The 26,294-nt window shown below is 39.3% G+C and overlaps 1 protein-coding gene across 1 annotated transcript in view; it reads right to left on the bottom strand.

The window, feature by feature from the left end:
* Nucleotides 1-3,156: 3,156 nt before the first annotated feature.
* The window catches only part of CCDC148 (coiled-coil domain containing 148), a 125,477-nt gene continuing 102,339 nt past the window's right edge, over nt 3,157-26,294 (bottom strand). Inside the window, exons 9-11 of the mRNA XM_015820533.1 lie at nt 6,441-6,579; nt 4,372-4,578; nt 3,157-3,288 (exon numbers count right to left, since the gene is read on the bottom strand). Of these exons, the coding sequence (XP_015676019.1) occupies nt 3,157-3,288; nt 4,372-4,578; nt 6,441-6,579 (478 nt within the window). The remainder of the gene's footprint in view (nt 3,289-4,371; nt 4,579-6,440; nt 6,580-26,294) is intronic.

Here is a 26,294-nt window from a genome sequence, read left to right as displayed (position 1 = left end):
AACAGAATAGAATAGAATAGAAGCTGGAAGGGATCTTGGAGGTCTTCTAGTCCAGCCACCCACTCAAGCAGGAGAACCTATACCATCTCAGCCAAGTGGCTGTCCAGTCTCTTCTTAAAGTAATGGAGTGCCCACAATTTTTGGAGGCGAGCTATTCCACTGGTTAATTGTCCTCACTGTTAGGAAGTTTCTCCTTAATTCCAGGTTGCTTCTCTCTTTAATCAGTTTCAACCATTGTTTCTTGTCCTGTCCTCTGGTGCTTTGGGAAATAGGTTGACACCCCTCTTCTTTGTGGCAGCTCCTCATATATAGGAACATCTCTTTCAGAACTACCCCTTCTCTTCAGAGAAATATTCACTAGCACATAGATCCAACCATGCTGTAATAGTTGTAAGTGTGAAAAATGGTCATAAGTCACTTTTTTCTGTGCTGCTGTAACTTTGAATGATAATGAAAAGAATAGTTATAGATCGAGGAATACTTCTAGCAAGAAAGAACTGGCCTGCTTAAATTCAAATGCTTTTTATAAATACTGAGATCACTTGGAAGATACCATTCAAGTGTCTTGACAACTACTGAGTAAAAAAAAATTGATTGCTGAGCAGAAATATTACCAACGGTACAATTTAATATAGCTCTGCTCAGATGTAAGAGCCTTTGCTTTCCATAGTTTGTTCCCAGTGTGCACATGGGTTGCAGCCAAAAACAACTTATCACACGCATGTACAAAAGAGGTGGAGCTTGCATTGCAAAGCTGCTCCCATGTCTGGCTTTTTTTGACCACCCTCTGCAGACACCAATGATTCCAAGCAAATGTTCTTGGGGAAAGGGTGGATGGCACAGAAGATATTCTGTAGCAAATACTGTTCACTTTCCCAGAAAGATTTCTGAAAATGAATAGATTCACATAATCCTTTTGGAAAAGGATGAAGTCACTTCTTCATTAATATGGCTACACCAGGGGTGTCCAATCTTGGCAACGTTAAGACTTTTGGACTTCAGCTCCCAGCATTCCCCAACCAGCATGCTTTGTACCCAACAAATTTAACAATACAACTCTAGGTGAAAATACAGAATATATAACTGTGCAGGGGGAAAAATGTTGATGCAGTCTTCAAATTGGAAAATCAGATTTCTCTTTTTTCCTGCCTCTTTGCAGGGGGGAAAGTGTATTCTTAGTGAGGGTAATTTCATACAGGGTCTTTTAGCCTTCACACTGTTTCACACATGATTTTTATGGAACTTTGCACTGCAGTGATTTGTGTGTGGGTGTGGATATGCGTGTGCATTGCAGTGATTTGTGTGTGGGTGTGGATATGCGTGTGCATGTGCATGTATATTTCAGACTTTCTGAAGCGGCTTAACACACAAACTTGCTCACTACCTTCTTCTTATCTTCTTAACACTGGTGCATTTTTGATATGCATAAGGGGGAAAAAGCAGTGGAAATGGGCTGACAGAGGGATATAATAATAACTTAAATTAGTTTCTGTTTCATGCCCATCATCTAAGAACATGTCTGATTTCCCCAGTTAGGGGATTTTGTGTAGTAGATTAAGAAACTCTAGCTCCACTTAATGGTAGGAATGAAGCCCTCTGCATACAAAGAAATTATGTTGTATAATGTCAGGGGAACCTTAGAGATTAAGAACTTCCCAACAAGGAAGTTTGACCACTTGTTCAGTAACCATTCGAAGTCACAACGGTGCTGAACAAGGAGGATTTACAACCAATCTGCAAAGTTGCGGCCATTACGGCATCCCCATAGTCACATAGCTGTGATTTTTCACACTTGGTAAACCAGCTCGTGATTATTACATTGTAGCGAGCCATGGTCATATGATTGTGATTTCCAATGTTCCTGCTGGCTTCCCCCAAGCAACTTCAATGGGGAAGTTAGCAGGAAGGCAGACGTGGCTGTCTTTTTTGCTCAGTAGTGCCTGTTTGTGGCACCCCCTCCATAGAACCCACGCACTTGCCAATCTGTGATTTCCACCTCTTCCTGCCTAATGACCTACAAGGTCCTGGGTTCTGACAACAACCAAAACTGCCAGAATTGCCGTCACTACGTGATGTGGTCATGCAACATCACAGTTTACAACTACATCACTTAGGGATGGAAATTCTGGTCCTAATTGCCATCATAGCCTGAGGATACCTGAATTAGGCATGGCTGAAGGTCAAGGGAGCTCCTGAAAATGATATTGCTGCTGGTCATCAAATAATCATTTTTCCTATGGAAAGTGAACAAGTGAAAGAAACAATGATAAGATGGGCAAATTTTTTTGGTTATAATATAGAATTAGAAAAATGGCAAATGTTATGGGAGAGAAACTATAAATTAACAATGTCAACTTCATACAAAGAAAATCTGTATAAAATGTTTTATAGATGGCACCTTCCACCAGCAAGGTTAGCAAAAATGTTTAAAAATATGTCAGATAGATGTTGGAAATGTAAACATAACATAGGCACGTACTACCACATTTGGTGGACATGTGGTAAGACAAAGGCCTATTGGAAAAATATACATATGTGGTTAGAAAAAATATTGGGCGAACAAGTGGATTTTAAACCTGAACTTTTTTTACTAGGCGTTATGCCTGAAAAGACTAATAAGCAGAAATTATATTTAATTTTACACATCACTACAGCAGCGAGAATAATTTTTGCACAATACTGGAAGAATGAAGGACTGCCATCGGAGGAAGAAATAATCAGGAAAACATTGGAATGTGCAGAGATGGACAGATTAACTATGAGGTTGAAAGATAAAGAAGATGCAGACTACTATCAAATTTGGAATTTATTTTATTCTTGGTTAGAGAAAAGAATGAAGGATTAGGAATTGAACATGTATTAGCATAGCAACTCCAGACAACTTGTTGATTGGAAAAATTAACATATGTTGATGAAAAAAAAATTAATAAAAAAAAATAAATAATCATTTTTGCTTACATTATAAAAGCACACCAAACAACAAAACTAAGACGGATCACTCCGTACTCCAGGTGAATGAGCGTTGTCCTAAAGACAACAATTCTTTAGCTCAACAGAGGGATCATCAGATTTGAAGTACTGCTACTAAGGTTTGATTTTATTGCAAGAAGAGTACGGTAACAGGCACAGAATAATGCTGATGTTCGTGAGTTGTGCTCATATCACATGCTTCCCCATGGTAAACCGAACCATGTATTTACCTCTCAAGTTTGCACAACGCATTAATGCCAAATATATTTCAAGTTTATGGTTCAGTGCATTTTGCAAACACAACATATATAGTATAGCCTGCATAAGTACCATGTATCAATCATATTACATCAATATCATGTTTCAATTATATTACAGCACACAGAACCAGAGGCCACGGAGAATCAAGAGCAAAACTTCCAGGAATGTTGGCAAAATAAAACATGTCGATTACTGGTCAATTTTCACTGATCATTTGACAACAACTGGTTTCCTTTTCCAAACTTTCAGGTTAGTTTTTTCACATTAAGATTTCTGTCCAGCATCTTTACACTGAAAGAATGTGATAATTTCACTGAGGGCCCCTCCTTTTCTTCCATCCCCCAATTATATGGATCTGTGGGCAACGTTTACAGAACAGATAGATGGATTTTTTTTCTATTTTAGCTATATTATTCCAGCATGCTTTTACTGCTACTGGGGAAAGATAAGTCACAGTCAATTAGTTGTTATCCCAAAATGCATCAGGATAGGATTAATTAAAACTCTCTCTTTCCTCACCCAAGCAAAACATATTTACACATACAATATAGACATGTCAAAATAAAATAAAAATGGCCCTTTAATATAAAGCCTCAAGAGCACATAAATTAAAAAGAAATTGCTCACATTTTTGTAGCAAAATGAAACAAGACTTCCCCAAACCATTTGGGGGCATGTAATTCAACAGTGTCATCCTGAAAAGATGACTTAATAATGAGTGCCTTTATTGCAGGATAAGGTGGAAGCCTATGTATACCTACCGGTGGTATACATTTTCCCCCTTTAAGTCAACACTGAACAAGACAAGATATGCAAAGACAAATGTGGATCAGTTTACTTCGAAACCTGGGATAAATTTTACCACTGGAGAGATTCGAGGAGGACGGTTGGGATTAAAGACTAGCGTTAAGATAGAAATATATGTTATTTTAGAATAAGTACTGTATATAAAACTTAGATGTATATTCAGAGATGAAGAACCAACTGTAAAATGTGGAATAATTTGATAACAATGTATATACTGGAATGTCACGTTATATCCAATGTTTTTTTAATTGTATTATACATAAAATTTTGTAAAAAAAAAAAAGATATGCAAAGCAGCAATAATTTAATAGAGGGTTGTGCAATTGAGCCTACCTTTTCTTTCAGATTAGCACATATCTCCTGCTGTTTTCTTCTATTATTAGCCACCATCATTTCAGTCTCATAAGCAGCACACGCTTCTGTGAGAGTCATCACCGCCTTCACTAAGAATGTCTTCTTAGCTTGGACCCAATTGAACATCAACACTCTCAATTGGCTCCTGGTAAAGTAATAGTGGTCCCAAGACTTTTCATGAGCAACCTGGGGTTTGGGAGGGGGTGGATTGGAGAAACAAAGGAAACGGGGGTTATTTTGGAAGTAGGCAGAATGATCTTCTAAACCCTAACTGCTAAAGGTTGCTTTAATTGGATGTTAAAAATGACCTTATTTGAAGCCAAGAGCGGGCCAGCTAATAAAAGCATGAGAGAATCATGCCCTTCTCAGAAACAAACAAGAGCTTCGTTGCAAGGCATTTATAAGGGTTAACGTAACTAAATCAACAACCCAGAAATATTTCTAACAAATTGACAGGAGGCCAAAGGAAAGAATAAAAAGCATTTGCTGCTGAGAAAGCAGGAAGATTTAAAGCTAGTCTTTTTCCCAAGTCATCTCTCACACGGTTCTATTCAATTGCCTCTCCCCGAAAACACATTTATTACACATTTTGTTAGACATATCATTTTTGTGTACTAAAAAAAAAAGTTCATACCAAATGCAGCGGGAATGTAATATGAATGCTGTAAAACTAATTGGAGCACTATCGTGGATTTCACTGTGATATGTGGAGTGTTCTGTGAACGAAAGTTCCATTATTTAGAAATGATTGGAGGTGGTTGTGTTTTCCTTTGAACTCAGAGAAGAAGCTGAGTTATAAATCTAAGGCTACGCACTTTTGAATACTGCCTGTTAGTGTGGGCACGTAGGTATGTTTTCATATTATCTCACCTCACATTTATTTGAGATATTGAATGGCTATTGTGCTTGTCGGCTAACATTAGTGAATTTGCTGAACATTTAAATGACAATACATTACATATACAGTTCCAAGCAGAATTCGGAGCAGAAGTGTGGAACTTGTGGCCCTAGTGTGGCCCTTTCAATTCCCTTTATTAGCCATGTTGGCTGGGACTCCTGAGAGCAATACCTCGAGGGCCGTAGGTTTCCATGCCATTCTACCCAGTAGGAGAGTGTCTCAAAAAGTTGTTTTTCCTAAATAAATGGGTATGTGAGAGTCTTAAGACAAGGGCTGTCTCTGAGGGCCCCACCCTTGAAAAATATTTTCTTTCCAGAGATTGGAACAACCCCAACGTTAGACTTTAGGAAAGCCCAATAAGAAACGGCTCTTTCACCAAACGTGTGGAAGATTATTTATTATTTCCACTTATATCCCACCTTTATTATTTTTATAACCAATTCAAGGAAGCAAACATGCCTAATATTCCTTCCCCCTTCTATTTTCCCCAGGACAACAACCCTGTAGGGTGAGTTGGGCTAGTACATACGCAAATAAATGAATGTATTAAAAAGTGAGAAGCAATCTATACATAAACAGGAAGTGCTCCTACATGTAAGATACAGAGTGTGTGTCAACTTCTGCCAATTTTCAGATTTGGCAGCATTCTGTCATATCCTGTTGAATCTTATTCCAGGCAGTCCACGACCTTTAGGAACAGCTATAACTATTGATGATGGATTTAGAGGCAGATATTAAGCTTAGTTGGATTTAAAAGATTGCAGGCATGGATTTGAGAACTTGGAGGTCTGAACACAGAGCACCTTGCTTACAAACACATAATCCATTCACATACACATTATAGCACAGTATTTCGGTGAATATCATAACCAGTTTAACAACACTGACTTACGTAAATTGTGTTGCACTATGCTCTTTTTTTAAATACAAACATGTGAATGTTTTGTACTATTTTTGGAGGAACGGAATTATCTGGAACACATTTGAAAAATGACAGAGATCAAAGGTAGAGGAAAAATGAAAAGTCCAAGTGCAATTCCATGTGTGCAGTGCTGAGTGAAGTCTTGTATTCAGCAATCCTATTAACAACTTTTAAAACTGAATTCTCATCCCAATAATTGAATAAAAAAAGAGAAGTTCTGCAACTTACAAGACTTTGTCTAGATTTGTGAGGTAGAAGTTTCTGAAGCATATCCAAATACAGTGTTCTTCTACTTTGCATATCACTTGGATACTGACCAGTGACAACCTGATATGTCCAAAGATCTTCTTTACTCCACTGGAAACTGCTGTAGGAGCAAAACAGAACAAATCTAACACAATCTTTTAAAACATTGTACCTGCTCCTCTCTTGTGTTCATAGTTGCTTGACTCTAAGCCACCTTAAGAAAACCCTGTTTGGACTGAGATTTTTTGGCAACAGTTTGCAAGGTATTCAGTCCAAATTGCAGATACCACATCCTCCTATTGGACAATTCCCTTGTTGCTGGGCTTTCCCATCTTTCTTTTCCAGGAAAGCATTTGCCAACCACCTTCCTTCCTCTGGGTGGATCTTCCTGAGTAGTAATTTGTGTGTCACCCAGGCAAAAATGAAAAAAAAACCCCATGTATACAAATATAAATGAAATTTAAAGCAACTTTGTATTTAAAGCATCAACATGCATGTATTTGCAAAGTCTGCTGCTGCTTCCATATAAAGCATTTTTCCCATTAGCATGTTGAGGAAGCACTTCCCTGGCCTGCAGACTATTCCCAGTAGAGTGGGCGTGGATGTGTACAGATGTTGTGTCATACATTCCTACCCTCCAAAAATGGTTGCTGGTTCATACTGGTGATGGAGCAGCTTCACAGTATGGATAAACCCATCATTTCCAAGAAGAGGCAATTATCACTGAAACCATAACAATCTACCTTGATGCACAATCATTTTGAAACTGATTGGGCATGGGCATACATAGATCCAAATTATGTGCTCGGTGTCAACGCTGCTAACATCAGATGTTCTTCCTTGACAACAGATGGAATTGCAGCCATTTTCCTCTATTGCTTTTAGAGTTAGTTGATGTTGGTAGGGGGGAATATGGATGAGAGTCCAGCTAGTCATAACAATAATAACTCAGCCGTGGGAACCCAAGGTCATTGGGCCCAGAGTTGATAGAGTTTTGGCGAGCTGGGGAGAAAGCCCGGCTTCAAGCTAATTGGGGAATGTGATTTATGACTGTTATTGGAGGAGGGAATTGTGCTTTGTTACTTTGTGTCCAGGGGAGGGGAATTTAGTTTTTGGTTTCAGCTATGTAGTGCCGATACTTTGTTTCTCGAATAAAAAATTCTTTAAGGTAAACAATGCCTCGAAGTTCTTTTGAAGAGTTTCATCTGTCGGAACCATGACACTAGGTTTGAAAGTGCTCTTTTTTCATTCAGTACAAATATATGCTTCTGAGTCTAGGGCAAATCCTGATAAGGCACTTATTTTTGTTTTCCTGCAATTCCATGAAGAACTAATTGTGGAGGGTGACTATTAAGCACTGCAAACTTGAGAAGCTTCTATACCCTGTTGCATCCTTTTGAAAAGAGGTGAGCAAAACACCTGGCACAGTGGAAGGGACAAAAGCCACACCGGCTTTCAAATACATAGGCATGAGTACAAGGCAAAGAGGGCAAACTAAGAATAGGATCAGTCAACAAGAAAAGACCTACTGTGGCTCCTAATAAAAATAACCAAGTCTCTTTTCTCCTTTGGTTAGAGTCTGTCCCAGTAGTATTGAAAAGTCACAATCCCGTTTTTTGCTGTCCTTCAATTTTTTTAAAAAGAAAGACTTACAGTATTATACGCTCTTAACACTGCTATTATTCAAGCACAAAAACAGAGTTGTAAAAAACAACTCTCCACAGCCAAAGGGGCCTAACACACCCTAGCTCAGAGGAACACTGACATAACAAAGGAAATAGCCTGCAGCCAAACAAAACAATGTTGTATCTATTAAGAGCTCTGGATGCAAAAAGCATCCGCCTTTCCCTGCCATTCCAGGAATTATTCTTTGCATTATACTCTTTCAAGATTCACAGTTTTAAATGTGGCCGGCCATTAACAACAACTGAAAGGGGAAGGGGAAGGAAGCAGGGCTTAAAATACACAGCATGAAAAATATTGGCATCATATTTTTAAACACCTCCAAGTTGTAGACATCAAAATCTTACTCAAATCATTTATTTTGAAGGCCATTGGACACATTTACACCATTTACACATATCACACCATGTCAGGATTCTGAGAATCTAAGTTTGTTGTGATCAAGTTTGATCATTCCCACTTTATTCCTCTTGCCAGCAGAAGTTGCTTCACAAATTATTTTTGTGGTTTTAGTGTGATGTGACAGTGAAGATCCCTGGTCAGGTCCTAAAGTGAAACATGACCATGATTTAGTCTGGCTTGTTAAAAGGAAAACAAGTCTGGATTCTCAGTACATACATTTCACTCAATACATACAAATGTAGATTTCTTGGCTGGTCATGTCAGTGAAGTGTAGCTAGACTGCTTACTTGTGGAAAGAGAAAACACATCCAACTATGAGACAGTATTCTGCCAACACAATTGCCCCAATATTTAGCGTAAGCCACATTCTCATGGCAGATTATATTTAGTAATACAGTGTAGACATGAGGAGAAGGGCATACAAGAGGAGACATATCAGTATTGGACTGTCATAAGGCATGCATACACATCTATCTATCTATCTATCTATCTATCTATCTATCTATCTATCTATCTATCTATCTATCTAATCTATCTATCTAATCTATCTAATCTATCTATCTATCTATCTATCTATCTATCTATCTATCTATCTATCTATCTATCTATCTATCTATCTATCTATCTATCTATCTATCTATCTATCTATCTGAGTTTAGCATATGAATGTAAGATTATTCCAAAGGCACCACAATTGGGTAGCTGGGTACCAACCCATCAGAACAGACTTTTATATAGCTTGAGTCAGGTTTGCTTTAGGAAGATTACTGTGTAATTCAGGAAATCTCCTAGAGTCTCTTGCTGAAGGACCTTAATCCTGAGTATTAAGGTCCTTAATACTCCAGAAGATTGGCCTATTGGAATTCATAGCATGCTTCCAAAAATGCAGGTAAAATCTGTATTTACTTATTTTTATGATTTATACAACTGCCCGTTTCAAATGATTATTAGCAGTTTACATGATTAAAACACAAGAACTCACCACACTTAATCTCCACTCTGCTCCTGGGACCCAGGGATGAACAACAACTCCCCTCACCATCTACACATCTGACTCACATACCTGGGGAAACAGCCAGGATTTCAATGCAAGCTATATCCAAAAGATTCCATCTAATTTATTCAAGGGTTGCAAACTGAAATATTAAGCAAGATGGAATTTTGTGAAAGGGGTATCATGCCACTTCCTCTTTGAAGAATTTTTGATTTGCAAAAATAGCATGCCAAGTGGTTTGCAACATATTTTTTTCTCCTCCAAGTAACTAATAGTTTATTTCCAGCATGAATTTCAACAAAGCACATCTTTGTTTTTGTTGTTGTGATTTATAAACCAAGGAGCTGTTGGAGTTCAAAGCAGTATATAGCACTCTTTTTTTTTTTATCCCCACAGCCCAGTGAAAAATGGTCACCGACCTGAATCACTAAAATGAGGTTCTGTAGCTGAAGGTCAACTTTAACTTTGGTCGCCCAAGTCCTAACCTGGCACTTCAACCTCTACTGTACGCTATGCTGACTCTCCTTAGGGAAATCTAGGAGTTCTTCTGGGAAAAAGAGCTAGTCGCTAGGAAAGGATGCTGCCTTAACTGCTCAGAAGCTTAACAGGATCAGGCCTGTTTAGGACCTAGATGGGAATCCCCCTATAGGCTAGGCTAGGAAGCTGATCATCATCTCGAAAAGCAGCAGTGACAAACCACCTCCAGATTATTGCCAAGAAAGCTGCAGGGGCATGTTCATGTCACCCCAGGAGTTCAGCTGGGCTCAAGGGCTTCTTTACCTTTCTCTTTTAAGAGAACTACAGCAAGCACAAATCAATGACCTCATGCCAGCCAGAGCATGCAGGATCTGCAGCCCACTCCTATGCAGGTTTCCTGACAAATAAGTCATGCTGTGTTCAGTAGGGCTTATTGTCAGGCAAGTGTACACAGGACCATAGCCTGAGGTGAGGTAAAACAAAAGCTCAGCAGGCAGAGGCCCAATTCAGATTAAATAGAACATGACATACAATAGTAATTATGAAAGCAGGAAGATTGCCAAAACAGTGTACAGTTTCTTTATATCAGTTCTTCTAAACAAAGTACAGGGGAAATGGCGAAGAAATGTAGGGATTTTGAATACAGAAAAGTGTACAATTTCTATCACACTATAGTTTAGTTGAAGCATTCTCGGGGGTTACTCCTAAACTATGAAAGATATTCCTTCTGAAGTTATGATCAATACCCTCTGCTTCGTTAAATCTGTTAAGGTATATAGATTTCAAATTTTGAGTCTTTTTAACTGCTGACGTACTGTTGTTTATGTTGCAATTAGGATATTTTTGTTGTTGCTGTCTAGCGCTTTGATGATTCCTGAAAAGTTGGATAAAAATAGTCCAAATAGAATAACAGAGCAGTTTCAACGGAGAGTATGGATCCCGTACAACTGAAGGTGAACTTTTTTGTTGTTGTTGTTGTTCTCTTTTCTATATCTGTGCATCTTTTTTGGTCAGTGTTTGAACATTATGTGCTGAATCCTTGAACCTTCCTACCTTCACTAGCATGACTGCAAGAAGCTGAAAACTTTGGCTGCTATCTTTAAACTGATTGAGTCTTCCTTCTCATGTCTTCATATGAGCTTAGTTTAAACTGTGGATAGTAAACAAAGCACCGATTGAAGTTTGAACAACCCAAGTTCCCTGCAATTTTGGTATAAGGAAGAATCTGTGATTCAGTGAAAACCTCCTGTTTGAAGATGCTCTTGAACAGGAACGATAGGCTTTATAGGCTTGTGCTCAATGATGCATCTGAGCTGGTCCTATATAACGTAGTTCTGCACCATCATTATTCTTTCATGTTACTGTTTCTGAAAATAAAGATTATTAAAAATCTTTGTTTTAAATTTATTTTTCAGATAAATAATAGAACAGCAGACACCTAAAAGACACAGTGGTACAGGGATTAGAATGCAGCATTGCAGGCTAATTCTGGCCATAGCCAGGAGTTTGATCCTGACCAGCTCAAGGTAAAGTCAGCCTTCCATCCTTCCGAGGTCAGTAAAATGAGGACCCAGATTGTTGGGGATAATATGCTGACTCTGTAAACTGCTTAGAGAGGGATGTAAAGCACTATGTAGCAGTATATAAATCTAAGTACTATTGCTCTTGCTAAAAGGCTTATTGAGAATCAAAAACCAAGAACAACACTGTCAGTTTTCTAGCAATTAGCTAGAATTAACCCAGGGTAATTTCTGAAATGTTGAAGGATCCTTATTTACAGTGCTTTTTTTGGGGGGGGGGGGGGAAGGTCCCGGACCTCACACGTCATACAACCCACCTTGCCTAACCTACAAGGTACCATCCAAAAAAGGTGCCGGAACTCCGTTCTGGGTGTTCTATGACAAAAAAAGCTCTGCTTATTTAAAATCTCATAAATTGCATTTTTCTCATTTGTCAGTTACTGAATTCTCAAAAAGAGGCATGCACAGTCAACTTAACTTTTAATAGCACATCTGCCGCCAATGTATTTAATATGCATTGTGCTGCATATAATCTAAATAATAACCAATTATCACTGGGATAATTTGTTCTCAAGGTGTTTAGAATATGCTTTTCCCCTCTTAAACCAAGATAATCAAATCCTGGTTTCTATCCAGGAACAAAAATTGTAACAAAAGATTAGGAAATTCTGTTTTTTAGCGTTGGTTCTGAAAAGGATTACATAAAAAATTACCTTTCCAACTTGATCTTAAATATTAGATGGCATTCAACCACAAGACTACAACAGCAATTATTATTTTCCACTGAGGTTATGTCCTTACAGCCTGCTGCCCAGCATTAGAATTCCTCCTTAGATTGGAACCAATTCTTCTCCAGTAGCTTCTCTTCAAAACACAATCTCAGGCTCCCTCCTATTTGCAGCATTCACAGCAATTCTCTGTCTGCGACCTTATGAGTACTCCATTGTTGGGAAGATGCACAGATTTCTCTCTGTAAACTCAAAGGAACTCATTGCTGATATCCCTAGTCACATTTCTCAGCTGTGGTTGATTTTTAATGGGCAATATAAGCATGCAGTCGTGGCTTATTTGTAGCCCGGTTTGCAAATGTGATATAATATTGGAGAGGATCTTAATTTAAAGTATCACGCAGTATGAGGGGTAAATTATGGAAAGCCATGAAAGAAACTAATCAAACACAAAGGTGACACTATCAGAGTGGAATAAATATAGTTTCTGTTCTGTTCTCAGAATCACTAGAGTCATAAATTTTGTCCAGTTCCCTTTGGCCCAGATGCACTTTCTTAACAAAATACCCAACAAATACAGACACCAAATAGAAAGAACGTTGGATAAAGAAATGCTCAAGACAATAAAATACAGACTCCAGAAAAAAGATTTCTGGAGAAGTCAAAAATTGCAATAGAAGAAAAAGACAGATACGGTAGATATAGTAAATGGAGAAGAACTATAACAAAGTGGTGGAACATTTATTGAGCATTTAGAAAATGCTGTCTGGTTTCTGAGTAAGGCTGGGAAAGACACTTGTCTAAAGCCCTAGAGTGACAGTATAAAAATGGGCAGAGAACCTACAACCTCCAGAAGTTGCTGAATTACAACTTTGAGTTACCCTAGTCACCATGGCTAGTGATAAAGGACGCTTGTTGCTCTGATGTTGACAGCACTGAATTAGATGGACCAAGCTGGCATAAGAGGATATGCAGCAACTTTAAAAATGTGCCATCAGTTGAGATGCATAAAAGCAGAGCTAAATACAAAGAGTCGGTGCTTTTTTTGTAAAAAAAAAAAAAAAAGGTGCCGGAACTCACACACGTCATACAACCCGCCTTGCCTACCCTACAAGGTTCCATCCCAAAAAAGGTGCCGGAATTCCGTTCTGGGCGTTCTATGACAAAAAAAAGCCCTGCAAATAGTAATGCAAAAGCATACATATAATTAGGAGACACAAGAAGCATAAGCAAGGTAGACCACAATGTTTGCCTACTATAAAAAGAAAAGCCTGAATTTCCCAAAAGTCTTTTGAGAGTTTGAATAGCTAGTTAGGCTAGTTAGTAGGGCTACTGCCACATTGCAAGGAAAACATGTGACAGAGAAAGGGAGAGATGACTAGGAAGGGCTAGTGGAAATATATAACTATACTGCAAATGAAACATGTTTTTGCATTACCAGCATCACTTTACTCACTAGACAGAGAGTTATTTCTACTGATCTCCAGATCATGCCAATGGCAATTACTGACACAAAGGACATGTAGAAAATGCACCATGATAAAGGTTATGAGTAAGTGCTCCAAAAAACTGGGAGTTAGAAGACTATGATATAAATTGGATTCACAGATCATGGTAAGCCACAGCATACACATGTTTAATTCAGTAACTCCCCTTAAAAATTATTTGGAAGCCTCAAATCAGGCATGTCAAACATGCAGCCTGCGGGCCAGATGCGCCCTGTGCAGGCCACACCCACTCCGGCCCCACAAAGGCAAAAAACATCCCGATACGTCACGATATGGCCCACAATGCGATCGGGCTTGACACCCTTGCCTCAGGTAGTTCAGATAATTTTGTTTTAAAATAAGTTTGTAATGGCATTTAAAATACTGAAAGAAAAAAGAAAAGACAAAAGAAACAGACACAAAAACTACATACATAATTAAAAATACATAAACATAAAAATGAGTGAAAAAATACAACAGAAAAAGCATAAAATATAAGGTATTCATTTCTAATATACTTATATAGCATATATATATATATACACACACACACATACACACACACATATAACATGTTTTTAGCCTAATGTCTTTTGTATGAGTCCCATATTATATTTATCTATACAAAATTTATGTCTATATGCAATCTGTTTGAAATCACCAAGTGTAATTAAAGCTTCAGTCCATTGAGTATTGGGGCAATAGATTTATCTTTCCAATTTTGCAATATGAGTCTTTTAGCTATAATAAGAGCATGAAGAATCCTACGTAGTCCAGTTGTCAAGGCCCATGTACTAGTTATGTAATTCAACAGAATATAATCCTCTGAAAATGTTAGCTTTTGGTTAATAGGCATGTTTATATAACCCACTACTTTCTCCTAAAATTTGCTAAGTATGGGACATTGTAAAAATATATATTTTAAACAAGTATTGTCTTTCTTACATCTCCAACAAAATGCTGCCTCAGACAATTCTTTCTATATATGATAATGGAATCTATTGAATTCTAAATATTATTTTTATTGTATAAATCATAGTTTAAGGTGCACTGATACTCTATAAAAGTTAAAACACATTCCCATTGTCTAGGCAATATACCTCTAATTCTTTATCCCACCTGATTCAAGTAGTTATGGATCCACTAATGTTTACCCATATAACTACTATGAGAACAATGGCTATCTGTTATTTTTTAGGAACAATTCAACTGCTGGTTATAATTTTGAAAACTCACTGTGGCTAAATATAGTATTTCCGAGATCTTTAAGATGAATCTGCCAGTATGAAAAGATCAGGGAGAAAAAGCATGTTGCAGAGCCCAATTGGCAATGAAATGCCATCTACACACACACTGTAATAGAACATTTTCAGTAATGGCTTCCTTCTTTGGAAGAGCCCCCTTCCCCCAATAGCTGAGCCATTCCCTTCCTGTTACATTTTGCTTGGGTAGTAGTGTGTAACTCTTTACAAAGGCATTGGGGATGATGGAGGTTATGCTAGCTCAATTCATGCTGTACCAGATGATTAGTTGTTATTATTCTTGTTATCTTTATCCCATTGCATATGCCTTTTAAGCTGCTCAGAGTTCCTGGAAATGGTATCTCATATAAGTTAAAGTATAAACAAGGAAGCCACAATTGGCTAGGCCATTGGTCCCCAACCCCCGGTTTGTGGACCAGTACCAGGCTGCAGCATGCCAGCAACCAGTCCGCACAAACAAACAAAGCTCCATCCGCGGGATGCAGGCAGCCCACAAAACCATGCACCTTCCGGTCTACAGAAAAACCTTTCTCCATGGAACCGGTTCCTGGTGCCCAAAAGATTGGAGACCTCTGAGCTACTGTAGGTAACATGCTAAAGCCATCAATGGTGATCTAAAATTCACAATGGCTAGATTTGCCCAGTAATGGAAGCCAAAAGGAAACAAACTACATTATTGTTTAATACAATTTATGAACCCAGCTACATTTTAAGCAGCAAATCTTGCTAACTCAGTCTAGTTCTCTCTTTGGCATCACAGAAATACAAGTATTCAGATCCCAACTTGTTTCACTTTGAGAAAAGAAATTACTTCTGAGAAATAGAAACACACAGTCTGAATGTTATGTTTCTTGCTTCATTAATTTTAAATGTCAGGGATTGACATTCTTATTAAAACATGGCATCATTTCTGTTTTTCCAAAGAAATATGAAAAAGAATAAAAAAATCACACAAATATATCAATGTAAAGTTTATCACTTTTTCAAATACTAAGAAAATTAAAGTTTCTTTGTAAAATGAAAAAAAGTGTCTGATGTGATACGTTTTGCATACTTGCACTTTTAATTCTGAATATATTAAACTAAAGGCCAGACATTATGGAAAGGGTTATGAGGATTAAGAGTATTCATACAAACACATAAACACACACACACAGTTCAACAAGTCTTTTGAATGTCCACTGAATAATGATGATCTCCTCCCCCCCCTCCTCACATTACAGCATATCTAACTTTTTAGTTAAGAAAGCAAATATTTAGGCACATTCAGTCCACTAACCAGAAATGTTTGCAACATTTACTTTCAGCTGAAGACTGGTAATTGGCATGACAATCCAGAAGGCTGGTCCAAGATTTTGCTGCAACCCACNCATTTCGGACAAATGGCTGTCCAGTCTCTTCTTAAAAACTTCCAGTGTTGGAGCATTCACCGCTTCTGGAGGCAGGTTGTTCCACTGGTTAATTGTTCTAACTGTCAGGAAGTTTCTCCTTAGTTCTAGGTTGCTTCTCTCCTTGATTAGTTTCCACCCGTTGCTTCTTGTCCTGCCCTCAGGCGCTTTGGAGAATAGCCTGACTCCCTCTTCTTTGTGGCAGCCCCTGAGATATTGGAACACTGCTATCATGTCCCCCCTCGTCCTTCTCTTCGTTAAACTAGACATACCCAATTCCAGCAGCCTTTCCTTCTATGCTTTAGCCTCCTCCTCTTCGGAGGAATGGCATAGTGACCTAGCATAGGACTTTGGAGACATCTCGACAGTTTAATAGCTACCATCACTCCTGTAAAAACAAATTTCACTTGGAAAAAAGGTCTGTTTTATTTCAATGCGATTTATTTCTACCATGTGTATAAAAGATGAAAGCCTTTGAAAACATTAGGGCAAATTTAGATGCTTAAGAATCTTGGCTTCAGTCATATCCAAACAACCCTGCAGGACACATATAACACCATTTGCACTATGCCAGAACTGAACCATTGTTGACGAACATGGGAGGGTTAAAATGTTCACTCTCATTCTGCAGAGCCCAATACATGCATTAAAAAAACAAAAGGTAGGCATGTGGCCGTTCTTTCTGATGACCTTGTTCCTAGTAGTTTTCTTTTCTTTTCTTTTTTCTTTTCTTTTCTTTTCTAAGCATCCAGAGAATTCACAGAAAGGACTGCTCATATTCCAGATTGAACTCCAATAGCCAGGTCTGAGTCACTGCCCATTTTCATCTTTCCTCCCAAATATTCATGCTGACAGTACTTTTTGCTACTTGAGAAGGTGTTCCTAAAAATCAAGGTTTAGTTTCAACTCTTTTAATGTTTTCTGTTTGCCCCACTTGCAAAACAGTTTCTTTTCGATCTATTTCAGAATGCTCTACGTGCATCTTTTTGTAGGGATGGGGAAACCCTGACCTGCAGGGATAACCCAGTTTATCAATGGGCCTCCACAAGACCTCTCCTCCAAAATCCTCAGTCTACTATTGTGTGGTCCTCAATAATGCCCTGTGAATGAACAGTTCCAGGAGCTTTCCCCCTTTTTCCCCCTGCTGAAAGCGCACACAATGCGTGGCTACCATGTTCTTTCCATTCCGTGTGTACAGAGAAATGAGGGACTTGAGAGATGGGGTCTTGCTAAGGTGGACCCACCCTAATGATGAGGGAGAAGCTGGATCCCCTCTCCTGATCTCCTCTAATTTTCCACACCGAACAGTATCATGAAGTGGTTCCAAAACAACTTTACATTTTTGCTGACAACTAAGCACGGGAAAACTCTTTGAATTGCAGCTCTAGAATATTGCATTGCTGGCATGGGTTGTTTAGAATATGTCTGCAGGACTGACAGTTAGAACAATTAATCAGTGGAACAACCTGCCTCCAGAAGTGGTGAATGCTCCAACACTGGAAGTTTTTAAGAAGAGACTGGACAGCCGTTTGTCTGAAATGGTGTAGGATTCCTGCCTGGGCAGGGGGTTGGACTCGATGACCTCCAAGGTCCCTTCCAACTTTATTATTATTATTATTATTAAGATGGTGATGATGATGATGATGATGATGATGATGATGATGATGATGATGATGATGATGATGATGATGACGACGACAATATCTATTCAAGCATGTCTGATTTTGGGCAATTCTTTGGACCAGCTCTTTCCACTAAGGAAAGGAACCACCCTAATGCGTCCAGCAGTTAAAAGTGGTGGTGAGAAGTTTATATTTTCAAACTTGCAAAATTGTGTTAATGTAGCCTTATATTAAGATAAAATTAGCACCTCTAGTCATGTTTCCTGTCTGTTTAATCTGGAAAGGCCAACATCAATCTTGCAAAACTGAAAGTTACAAACTTCCCCATATCACTTTTAACTGGTTGATCCATTAGGGCAGGTCCTTCCTAAATTTCTTTCACTGACAATTAAGCTCCTGTCTCTCTTGTTTGGCTATTTCCTAGGCAGCATCTCTTACCCTCATTCCCCAAGGTCATCCAGACATTCCAGGACAATAAATTAGATGTAGATGTTCTTTTGATATTCTTGAGATTTTTTTCATGATCCAGTGTAGATTTACAATATGGTCATGAATGCCACGACCCCTTATGAAGCCAGCTTGAACATCTGGTAATTTCCTTTTGATGGTCAGTGCCAGATGTTGTTGTATGATCTTAAGGAGAATCTTGCTAGCAGGAGGATGAGAGTAATTGTGTGGTAATTGGAGCAATCCATGGAGTCCTCCTTATTTGGCAATGGAATGAACACTGATCATTTCCAATCTTGTGGCCGTGTGTTCATTTCCCAATTTTTCTGGCACAGGGCTGTGATGGTTGTGGGTAGTATGGGCTTCACAATTCTGCAGGAATGGTTTCAATACCTGGGGCCTTGTTATTTGGTAGTTGGCTTATTGCCCACACAACTTCTTCCTGAAGGAGGCTGGTTCTATTTCTGCTTCCCTTTCCTCATCATTCTGGGAAGGCTGGGCCTCTTGGTTGCTGACATACTACTCTTCTGTATATTCACACCATCTGCTCTTGACACCTTGTTGGTCAAACAGTTCTTTTCCTTGCTTCTTTTTGATGATGCTTTTATGAGCAATAGATAGTCTTTGAATCCTTTTGATTTGCGCAAATGCATTCCTAATGTGGCTCTTCAATCAGTCCTCTTCTAGTTGTTTGCAATGCAATGCAATGTCTTTTCTTGCTGCTCTTTGGAATTCCACATTCAGTCTTCTTGCTTTCTCTTGATTTCCTGCTGCTTTGGCTGCTTTTTTTCTTTCTTTCCTCAGCTATTCTGATAGTTGCATCTAAGAGCTACTTGTGCTTTTCTGTGGCTTCTTGTATGGGATGTGTTCAACTGCTGTTTCAATGATGGTCGACTGAATTTCCTGCCACAGTTTGTTGGGCATCTTGTCAGTACTGCCTAGCAGCTCAAACCTACTTTCACCTCAATTGCATACATGGAAGGGATTTTGGTCATGTCAAAACATCTTTAGTGGTGCTGTCTTTTTGATGTTGCATAATTTGACTCTGATCTTAGCCATAACAATTCATGATCTGAACCACAATTGGCACCCAGATATGTCTTCACCGCAAGGACTGAATTGGGTCATCTACTATGGCTGCATGGGACATAGTTGATCTGATTACGGTGCAATTTATTTGGTAAGATCGAAGCAACATTTCTGCTGTTTGAACAAAGTATTGATCATTCAAAATAAATTTTCATGGCAAAATTGAAGCAACAATCACCTGCATCATTCCTCTTCCCAAATCCAAAGCTATCACTGTTGCCTGTTTCTCCTTAGCTGTCAACTTTTACATTGAAATTGCCCAGTATATAAATGAAGTCTTTTGGGGGCACTTGCTTCAGGTTTTGTTTTTGTTTTTTTGATGCTAGCATAGAAACCCTTTATAGTTAATCCTCGCCTTACGACCATAATTGAGCCCCAAATACCTGTTGCTAAGCAAGACATTTGTTAAGTGAGTTTTGTCCCATTTTCTTGCCACAATTGTTAAGTAAATCCCTGTTGTTGTTAAGTTAGCAATATGGTTGTTAAATGAATCTGGCTTCCCCATTGACTTAGCTTGTCAGAAGGTTCCAAAAGGTGATCACGAGTCTGAGACACTGCAGCCGTCATAAATATGTGTCAGTTGCCAAGCTTCTGAATTTTGATCATGTGATCATGGGGATGCTGCAAGAGTCATAAGTGTGAAAACAGGTCTTAAGTCACTTTTTTCAGTGATGTTGTAACTTCGAACGATCATTAAATGAACTATTGTAAGTCGAGGACTACCTGTACTTTAAGCTCTCTTGCATCAGTTGTTGGGGTGTAGACTTGGACAACTGTGATCCTGAGGGGTTTGGAGCAGGTTTGGATGGTTATAATGTGATCACATTAACTATCAAGAAGCTTTCCATTACTTTGGTGAGTTTCTTGCTTGTGATAAATGTTACTCCATTTGTTTTCTTAGTATCCTGAGTCATAGAGAATGAATTCCTCAGATTGGAAATAGTCGTTGTCTATCCCAGGGGTCCCCAACCTATGGTCTGCGGCCCGGGACCAGGCACGGTGCATGCACACCGTGGGTATGCATTTCCCCCCCCATTCACTCTAGTGCCCGTGGCCCCGTTTGCGCATGCGCGCAGGCGTGAACGGGAATGCTAGTGCGAGGCAGTTTCTGCAGTCCGTTTGCACATGCACTACTAGCCTGGGCAGTTTGCGCGGCCAGTTTGTGCATGCACGAATGGGCTGCTAGCTGCCATGGGGGGGTGTGGCCGTTCGTGCATGTGCACGGCGCCAGCGCATGCCGCATGCGCAAACAGGGCTGCTAGTGCCACGCCAGTGTGCGTGGCTCCTTCCCTCTGGTCCTCGAGCCCGGAAAGGTTGGAGACCTCTGGTCTATCCAGTGTAACTTAATGATGCCAAGGTGGCTGTTTTTCAACCTGACTCTTTACCCTAGCTCAGGGGTAGGCAACCTTGGCTCTTTTATAACTCGTGGACTTCAACTCCCAGAATTCCTGAGCCAGCTGCTCTAGCTCATTCCTCAGACATTCCACGTTGTTATCCAATGTGTCTTTGTGCAGCACAGGCCCTCACCAATAGCTGCATCAGCAGTTGGGGTTCCTGCTGGATTTGCCCCAGGCACATCTTTAATGCTTTGATTACCCACTGCAAGTTCTTGCTCTTTGCTTGTTGGTACCTTCTGACCTGGAGGTCCCACCATGGGCACTATATCTGATTCATTTGAGAGCCTTTCCATAACATTTTCTTGCTGAGCTTTTTTTTTTTTCAAAGTAGGCTGCCAGGTCTTATCTCAACCCTCCTCATTTATTCAGGCTTGGGATTGACATGCAAGTGCATGGCTGGGATGAATAGCATATTAGAAAAGATTAAACGAGAGGGTTTACAGGTACACCCTCAGATCAAAAACATGTTGCATCTGAAAAGCTAGCTGATCAGGAAGGAAGCTTTGCCTAGCAACAGTCTGAATGGATCACAATCAGGAAAACAGAAAGCCATTGACATTCACATGGTTATTCCTTCTCTATTGTCCCCACCTGTTCCTTACAAGTAACATTTTGTTCTTCCCTTTTGCTTTTTTTTTATCGTTGTGTCTCAGTTTAACTTCACAGGATAGTTTTGAGGCTAGAACAGCCACCTGAACTTCTTGGCTTAAGGACACAATCCAAAAGCAACATTGCTGTATTCGGGTACAGGTTACTGTACATGATACTTTTATGGCTCGGGGTAGGGATTTTATTTTATTATTATTTTTCCATATTAATCTTCAAAGAACCTATGCCTTATTTATAAACAGAGCATTTGCACATTATGAAGTAGGCTAAGCTGGATCATGTTTGTTCCTGTTCTAACTGGAAAGTGCTACTTTAAAAGAATATGATCCATTTTTATACAAGATGTTAGCCCAATGTGCTACAGATATTAAACTTGGCAGCTACTATACAACATAGCTATCATTTTTCCACTAGAAAAAAAAATCCAACCAGATTATTTGGTTTCAGAACTAAAACCTGGCAGTGGGCCTATAGGCAAACACCCTCAGGCAGCTGCTTTATATTTCTTCTGAATCAGATTTACTCCAAGCTAATCCTCTGGCTTGACATTCTCTAAAGAACATAAAAACCTCCTAATGAAAGAGACTCTCCTGTTACTATAGTCTCCTGTAGTCCCTATTACTCTGATAGAACATCATAAAAGCCATGTACCATTTTGCTGAGTTTGAGTCAAACTGTAGTAAGATGTTGGCTTTTTCACATGTCAAGTGTATCATGGTCAGTTGTTGGAGCAAAAGCATCTAGCTGCAGAGCTGATATAGTAGATACAGTAGGCTTACCTGATGCAATCTCAAATTTAACAGGTCATGAAGGATACAGAAAGAGGACTCCTTAGATACATTTATCCTGAAAGAAGTATTGTAATAACGGGACAGAAAATATTTATTACAATACATTTTCAGTTGTCTATAAGGGGTGAACATTTAAAACAACAACAACAAATCTCATGCAAACAGGAGCACAACAACATTCTGCGATTTATCTCAGCATGTACATCTTACGATTAAAAAAAAGAAACGTGCAGTTGCTTTAAGAATCGCATTGAAGACTTATGCATGCTATAATGAATAGTAGGGCTGTGCTTGCATAAGATCCAAAGTACTACTTCCAAATTGGTTTTGAAGAATGCACAGACCAAAAATCTATGGTATCTTTAATAGTATAGTTGCCACTAAAATAGCCTTAAGAGTTTAGGCAATGGCATATTACAGAATCATAGAACAAGGATAGGGGAATCTTGGACATCAATTATTCCACCCCTCTGCCCAGGTACATTAATACTATGTGCCCCCCCTGATGGACAACCCAGTTTCTCTTTAAATGTTTTTCCAGTGAAGGAGAATCTATATCTTCCTGAGGCAATCCGTTCCATCGTTGAACAGCTCTTAACTTTAAGAAAATTGCAATGATGTCAAACCAAAAGCTACTTCCTTGTAATTTAAACCCATTGTTTCTTGTCTTGTCTTTTGGAACAACTTTAAATAATTCTGGTCTGTCTTCTAAATGACTGCATTACAGATATTTGACAACAGCTTTCATGTCTCCCCAGAGTCTTCTTTTTTTTCACATTGAGGGCTGTTCCTTATAACTTTTTTTCCTTTTTTTCTTTCTTTTTCTTGGCACAACATGAACTCTGAACATGATCCAGTTTATCAATGTCCCTGTCAGAACCCTATGTTCTGTGTGCATGGGATTTCTTAATCTTTTCGGGTTCTGCCATTCTCCTGGGGGGGGAGGGGGAAGCTTGAGGTGCAATGTGTATTTCCTCTGCTCTGTCTCTTGCTGTATCCTCTTTGATGTGTCTCCAATGGGGTGAGAATGGAATATACCTCCGGCTATCTGCCTTATCTCTGAGCTAGAAAGAAAAAGCACAGACACCTAACATCCTTGGAAGTGGCGCCTTATTACTCTGTTCAGCCTTGGAAGTGGTGCCTTATCACTCTGTTCCCACGGCGTTTTCACACCTGCGGATTGGCCTGTTTGAACTGTCTGGATGGACAGTTAGGGTGGGGTTACTATGGACACTTTTAACTACTTGATTCATGTGGGAAACCCTCAGATCCTGCCTTCCTGTTGTCAACACCTCCCAATAAAAGTTCCTTTTGAAATGATGCCATTTCAAGAGTTCTTTCTTGGGAGAACTGATTGAGGTGGGTCCTTACAGTCCCTCTTAAAATATGGTGCCAAGAATTGGGCACAACACTATAGGTAGAGTTTAAGCAATGCAAAATAGAGAGGAACCATGCCTCATTTTTTTTTTTTTGGCCAGATGGCTCCTCCAATGTGGGCACTCCCAAGGTGTATGCATTTCAACTCTCAGCATTCTCAGGAATGACCATGCCACTTTTGGGGGGATTTAAGCCATACCTTGATAGGATCCTTGGATGAAAAACTCTTTCCTTTGCTTATTGGCTTACAACACGGGTATCAAGCTGAATTGCATCACATGACGTATCGTGAAATTTTTTTACTTTGTGGAGCCGGGGTGGGCAAGGCCTGTGTGTGATGCATCCGGCCCGCAGGCCACCAGTTTGACACCCCTGCCGTACAACATTGTCATAAAGAGGCTATGAGGCAAGGCTTTTTCCAATAGTTTTTCTGCTATTGAGAAGCCATGGGAAATCTTTCCCATGTGAAGCTCAAGATGGGTGAAGGCCTTTTTCAGCAACTCATCCAGGCCAGATTCATGTGTTCCCCTCATTACCTAGATAATAGCTAGGACGTTTTTTTCATAGCTGAAGCTGCATTACATTTTGAAAGAGATTATAGCCGCAGTAAACATGGATGTTATGCCAAATGTGGTCAGAAAGACTAGATTTCTCCCCCATAGACACACACACCACCTCAAAATTTGGATATCTAAGCAGCTGTCTTCCCACTCTATCCATAGCTTTCATATACAAATTCTGGGCAAAGAACAATATTTATTTAGTTTAGCAAACAATGCTTGACTAAGAGGCCCATGGTAAAGAAAAAAGATGCCCACAAGTTCAGAACTGCCAATTTTGTCCCTAGGAATGCCAACGTAACTTAACCCTGTGATCTTATTCACAATTAATTCTAAGCCATCAATGAGTAAAGATCCCCCTGGTGATCTAAAACAATGCAGAAATGATCTGTGATATATCCAGCTTCTATATATGAAAATAGCAAACTAAAATGACAAAATACCCTGCTCCCACACAAAATAATAACCAGAGGGATATGCAGTATATACTCCAACCACCATGTAGTGGAATGGGCCACTTGCAACTCCTTTTCTTTCTGCAGCTCCAAACCAACAGAAGTTACTACTGTAAGAGATCCAACATTTCTTCTCAACCACAGCCATTCTTCTCTTGGAGCAAATGGGATCACAATCTCCTCAGGATTGAGGTTTTTCCCATAGTACAGCCAATGTGTTACTTTCTTCTGTGTGCTTAGGTGTCAACTTCTACTGCCATTGGTTCAGGATCATTAGTCTTCTGATCCCAAACACTACAAAGTGACATTAATTAAATATTTGATTCTACACAATGCAGGAATCTGGATTGTGCAGCATATTGCTCCTTACTAGAACAGGTTTGCTTATAGGCCAGCTTATAGCTAGGAACTGTGGAGGAGAGAATGCTTAAAAGCCACGAGGAAGCAATAGCAAGGAACAGATAAGCAGAGCTTGAATCCATTCCAAGAAACTAATATGAGAAAATGTCTCAGACAAGCCCTCCCTAGTTCACATGGAGATAAAGGCAAGGAGGGAAGCACATTCAGATTTCCAAGATACTGTTACTATACCTCCTCTAATAAAAGTAGTTTTGACCTACATGGCATTGGTTTCTTAGTCTGGTCTACCTTGTATGACTGATAGGAACTACCCACTGTGGCCCTACTTCAGACACCAGCCTGTTTATCCTTGAACACTCAACTGCATTGGAAACATGACCCTGCAGCTTTGCAATCTTCAAGTAACTTCATTCATCCCCGGGCTGGTATTAAGTCTACTGGGCAAGTATTTGCTTTGGTGCAAATATCACCTCTACAGCTTGGATCAAGACTTACAATTTGGAGAAAATATAAAGCATCAGGCATACAAGCTGTTGCCTTCTTCAATAGCCTCAAAGACCTTTTCAGTTTTCCCTCCAGAGGTGCAATTGGAAGACCCAATAGAATGTCTACATTTTTATAGAAAACAAGTACTGTATTGCAGATAGCCCAATGTCTAAGCCTAGATATCCATAGCCAAGAAAGTGAAGGATTTAGTTTATTCTCTGGTACAGGATTCAGTTGTATCCCTGCCTTGTTCTCCAAAGGACTCACAATGCTTGGCAGATGGCTGTAACTTGTTAACTTGTCCTCTTTGCCATACCATTAAAAGCCAGAGTATGAAGTGGAAAGGGGTCTTAATATTCCATAGTCAGCTAAAATAGCAAAAATAATAAATAAATGAATGAATGAATGAATGAATGAATGAATCCAAACAGATTCCCTATTTTCCAAAGAAGAATAAAACAAGTTGCTAACTCATAGCCACCAAGACCAGGCTATATCAATTGTCCTATTTTCTTTCCAAGGCTTCAGCTTCTGCCCTAAAAGAGCTGAACTATAGTTGCTCTGCTTAGACTGCTGATCTACTTGGAAGTAACAATGATCCATTCATGATGAAGGATATCCTTTGAAGGCAATATAGTTACAGATTGCTTTGAAGTAGCAAAATATTTTGGGCCTTTTCTAAGATGAAATTTAGAGTTATAA

Source organism: Protobothrops mucrosquamatus, unplaced genomic scaffold (genome assembly GCF_001527695.2).
Source record: "Protobothrops mucrosquamatus isolate PMUCROS unplaced genomic scaffold, P.Mucros_1.0 scaffold1139, whole genome shotgun sequence".
Lineage (NCBI taxonomy): Eukaryota > Metazoa > Chordata > Lepidosauria > Squamata > Viperidae > Protobothrops > Protobothrops mucrosquamatus.
This window is presented reverse-complemented; position numbering and strand designations above follow the sequence as displayed.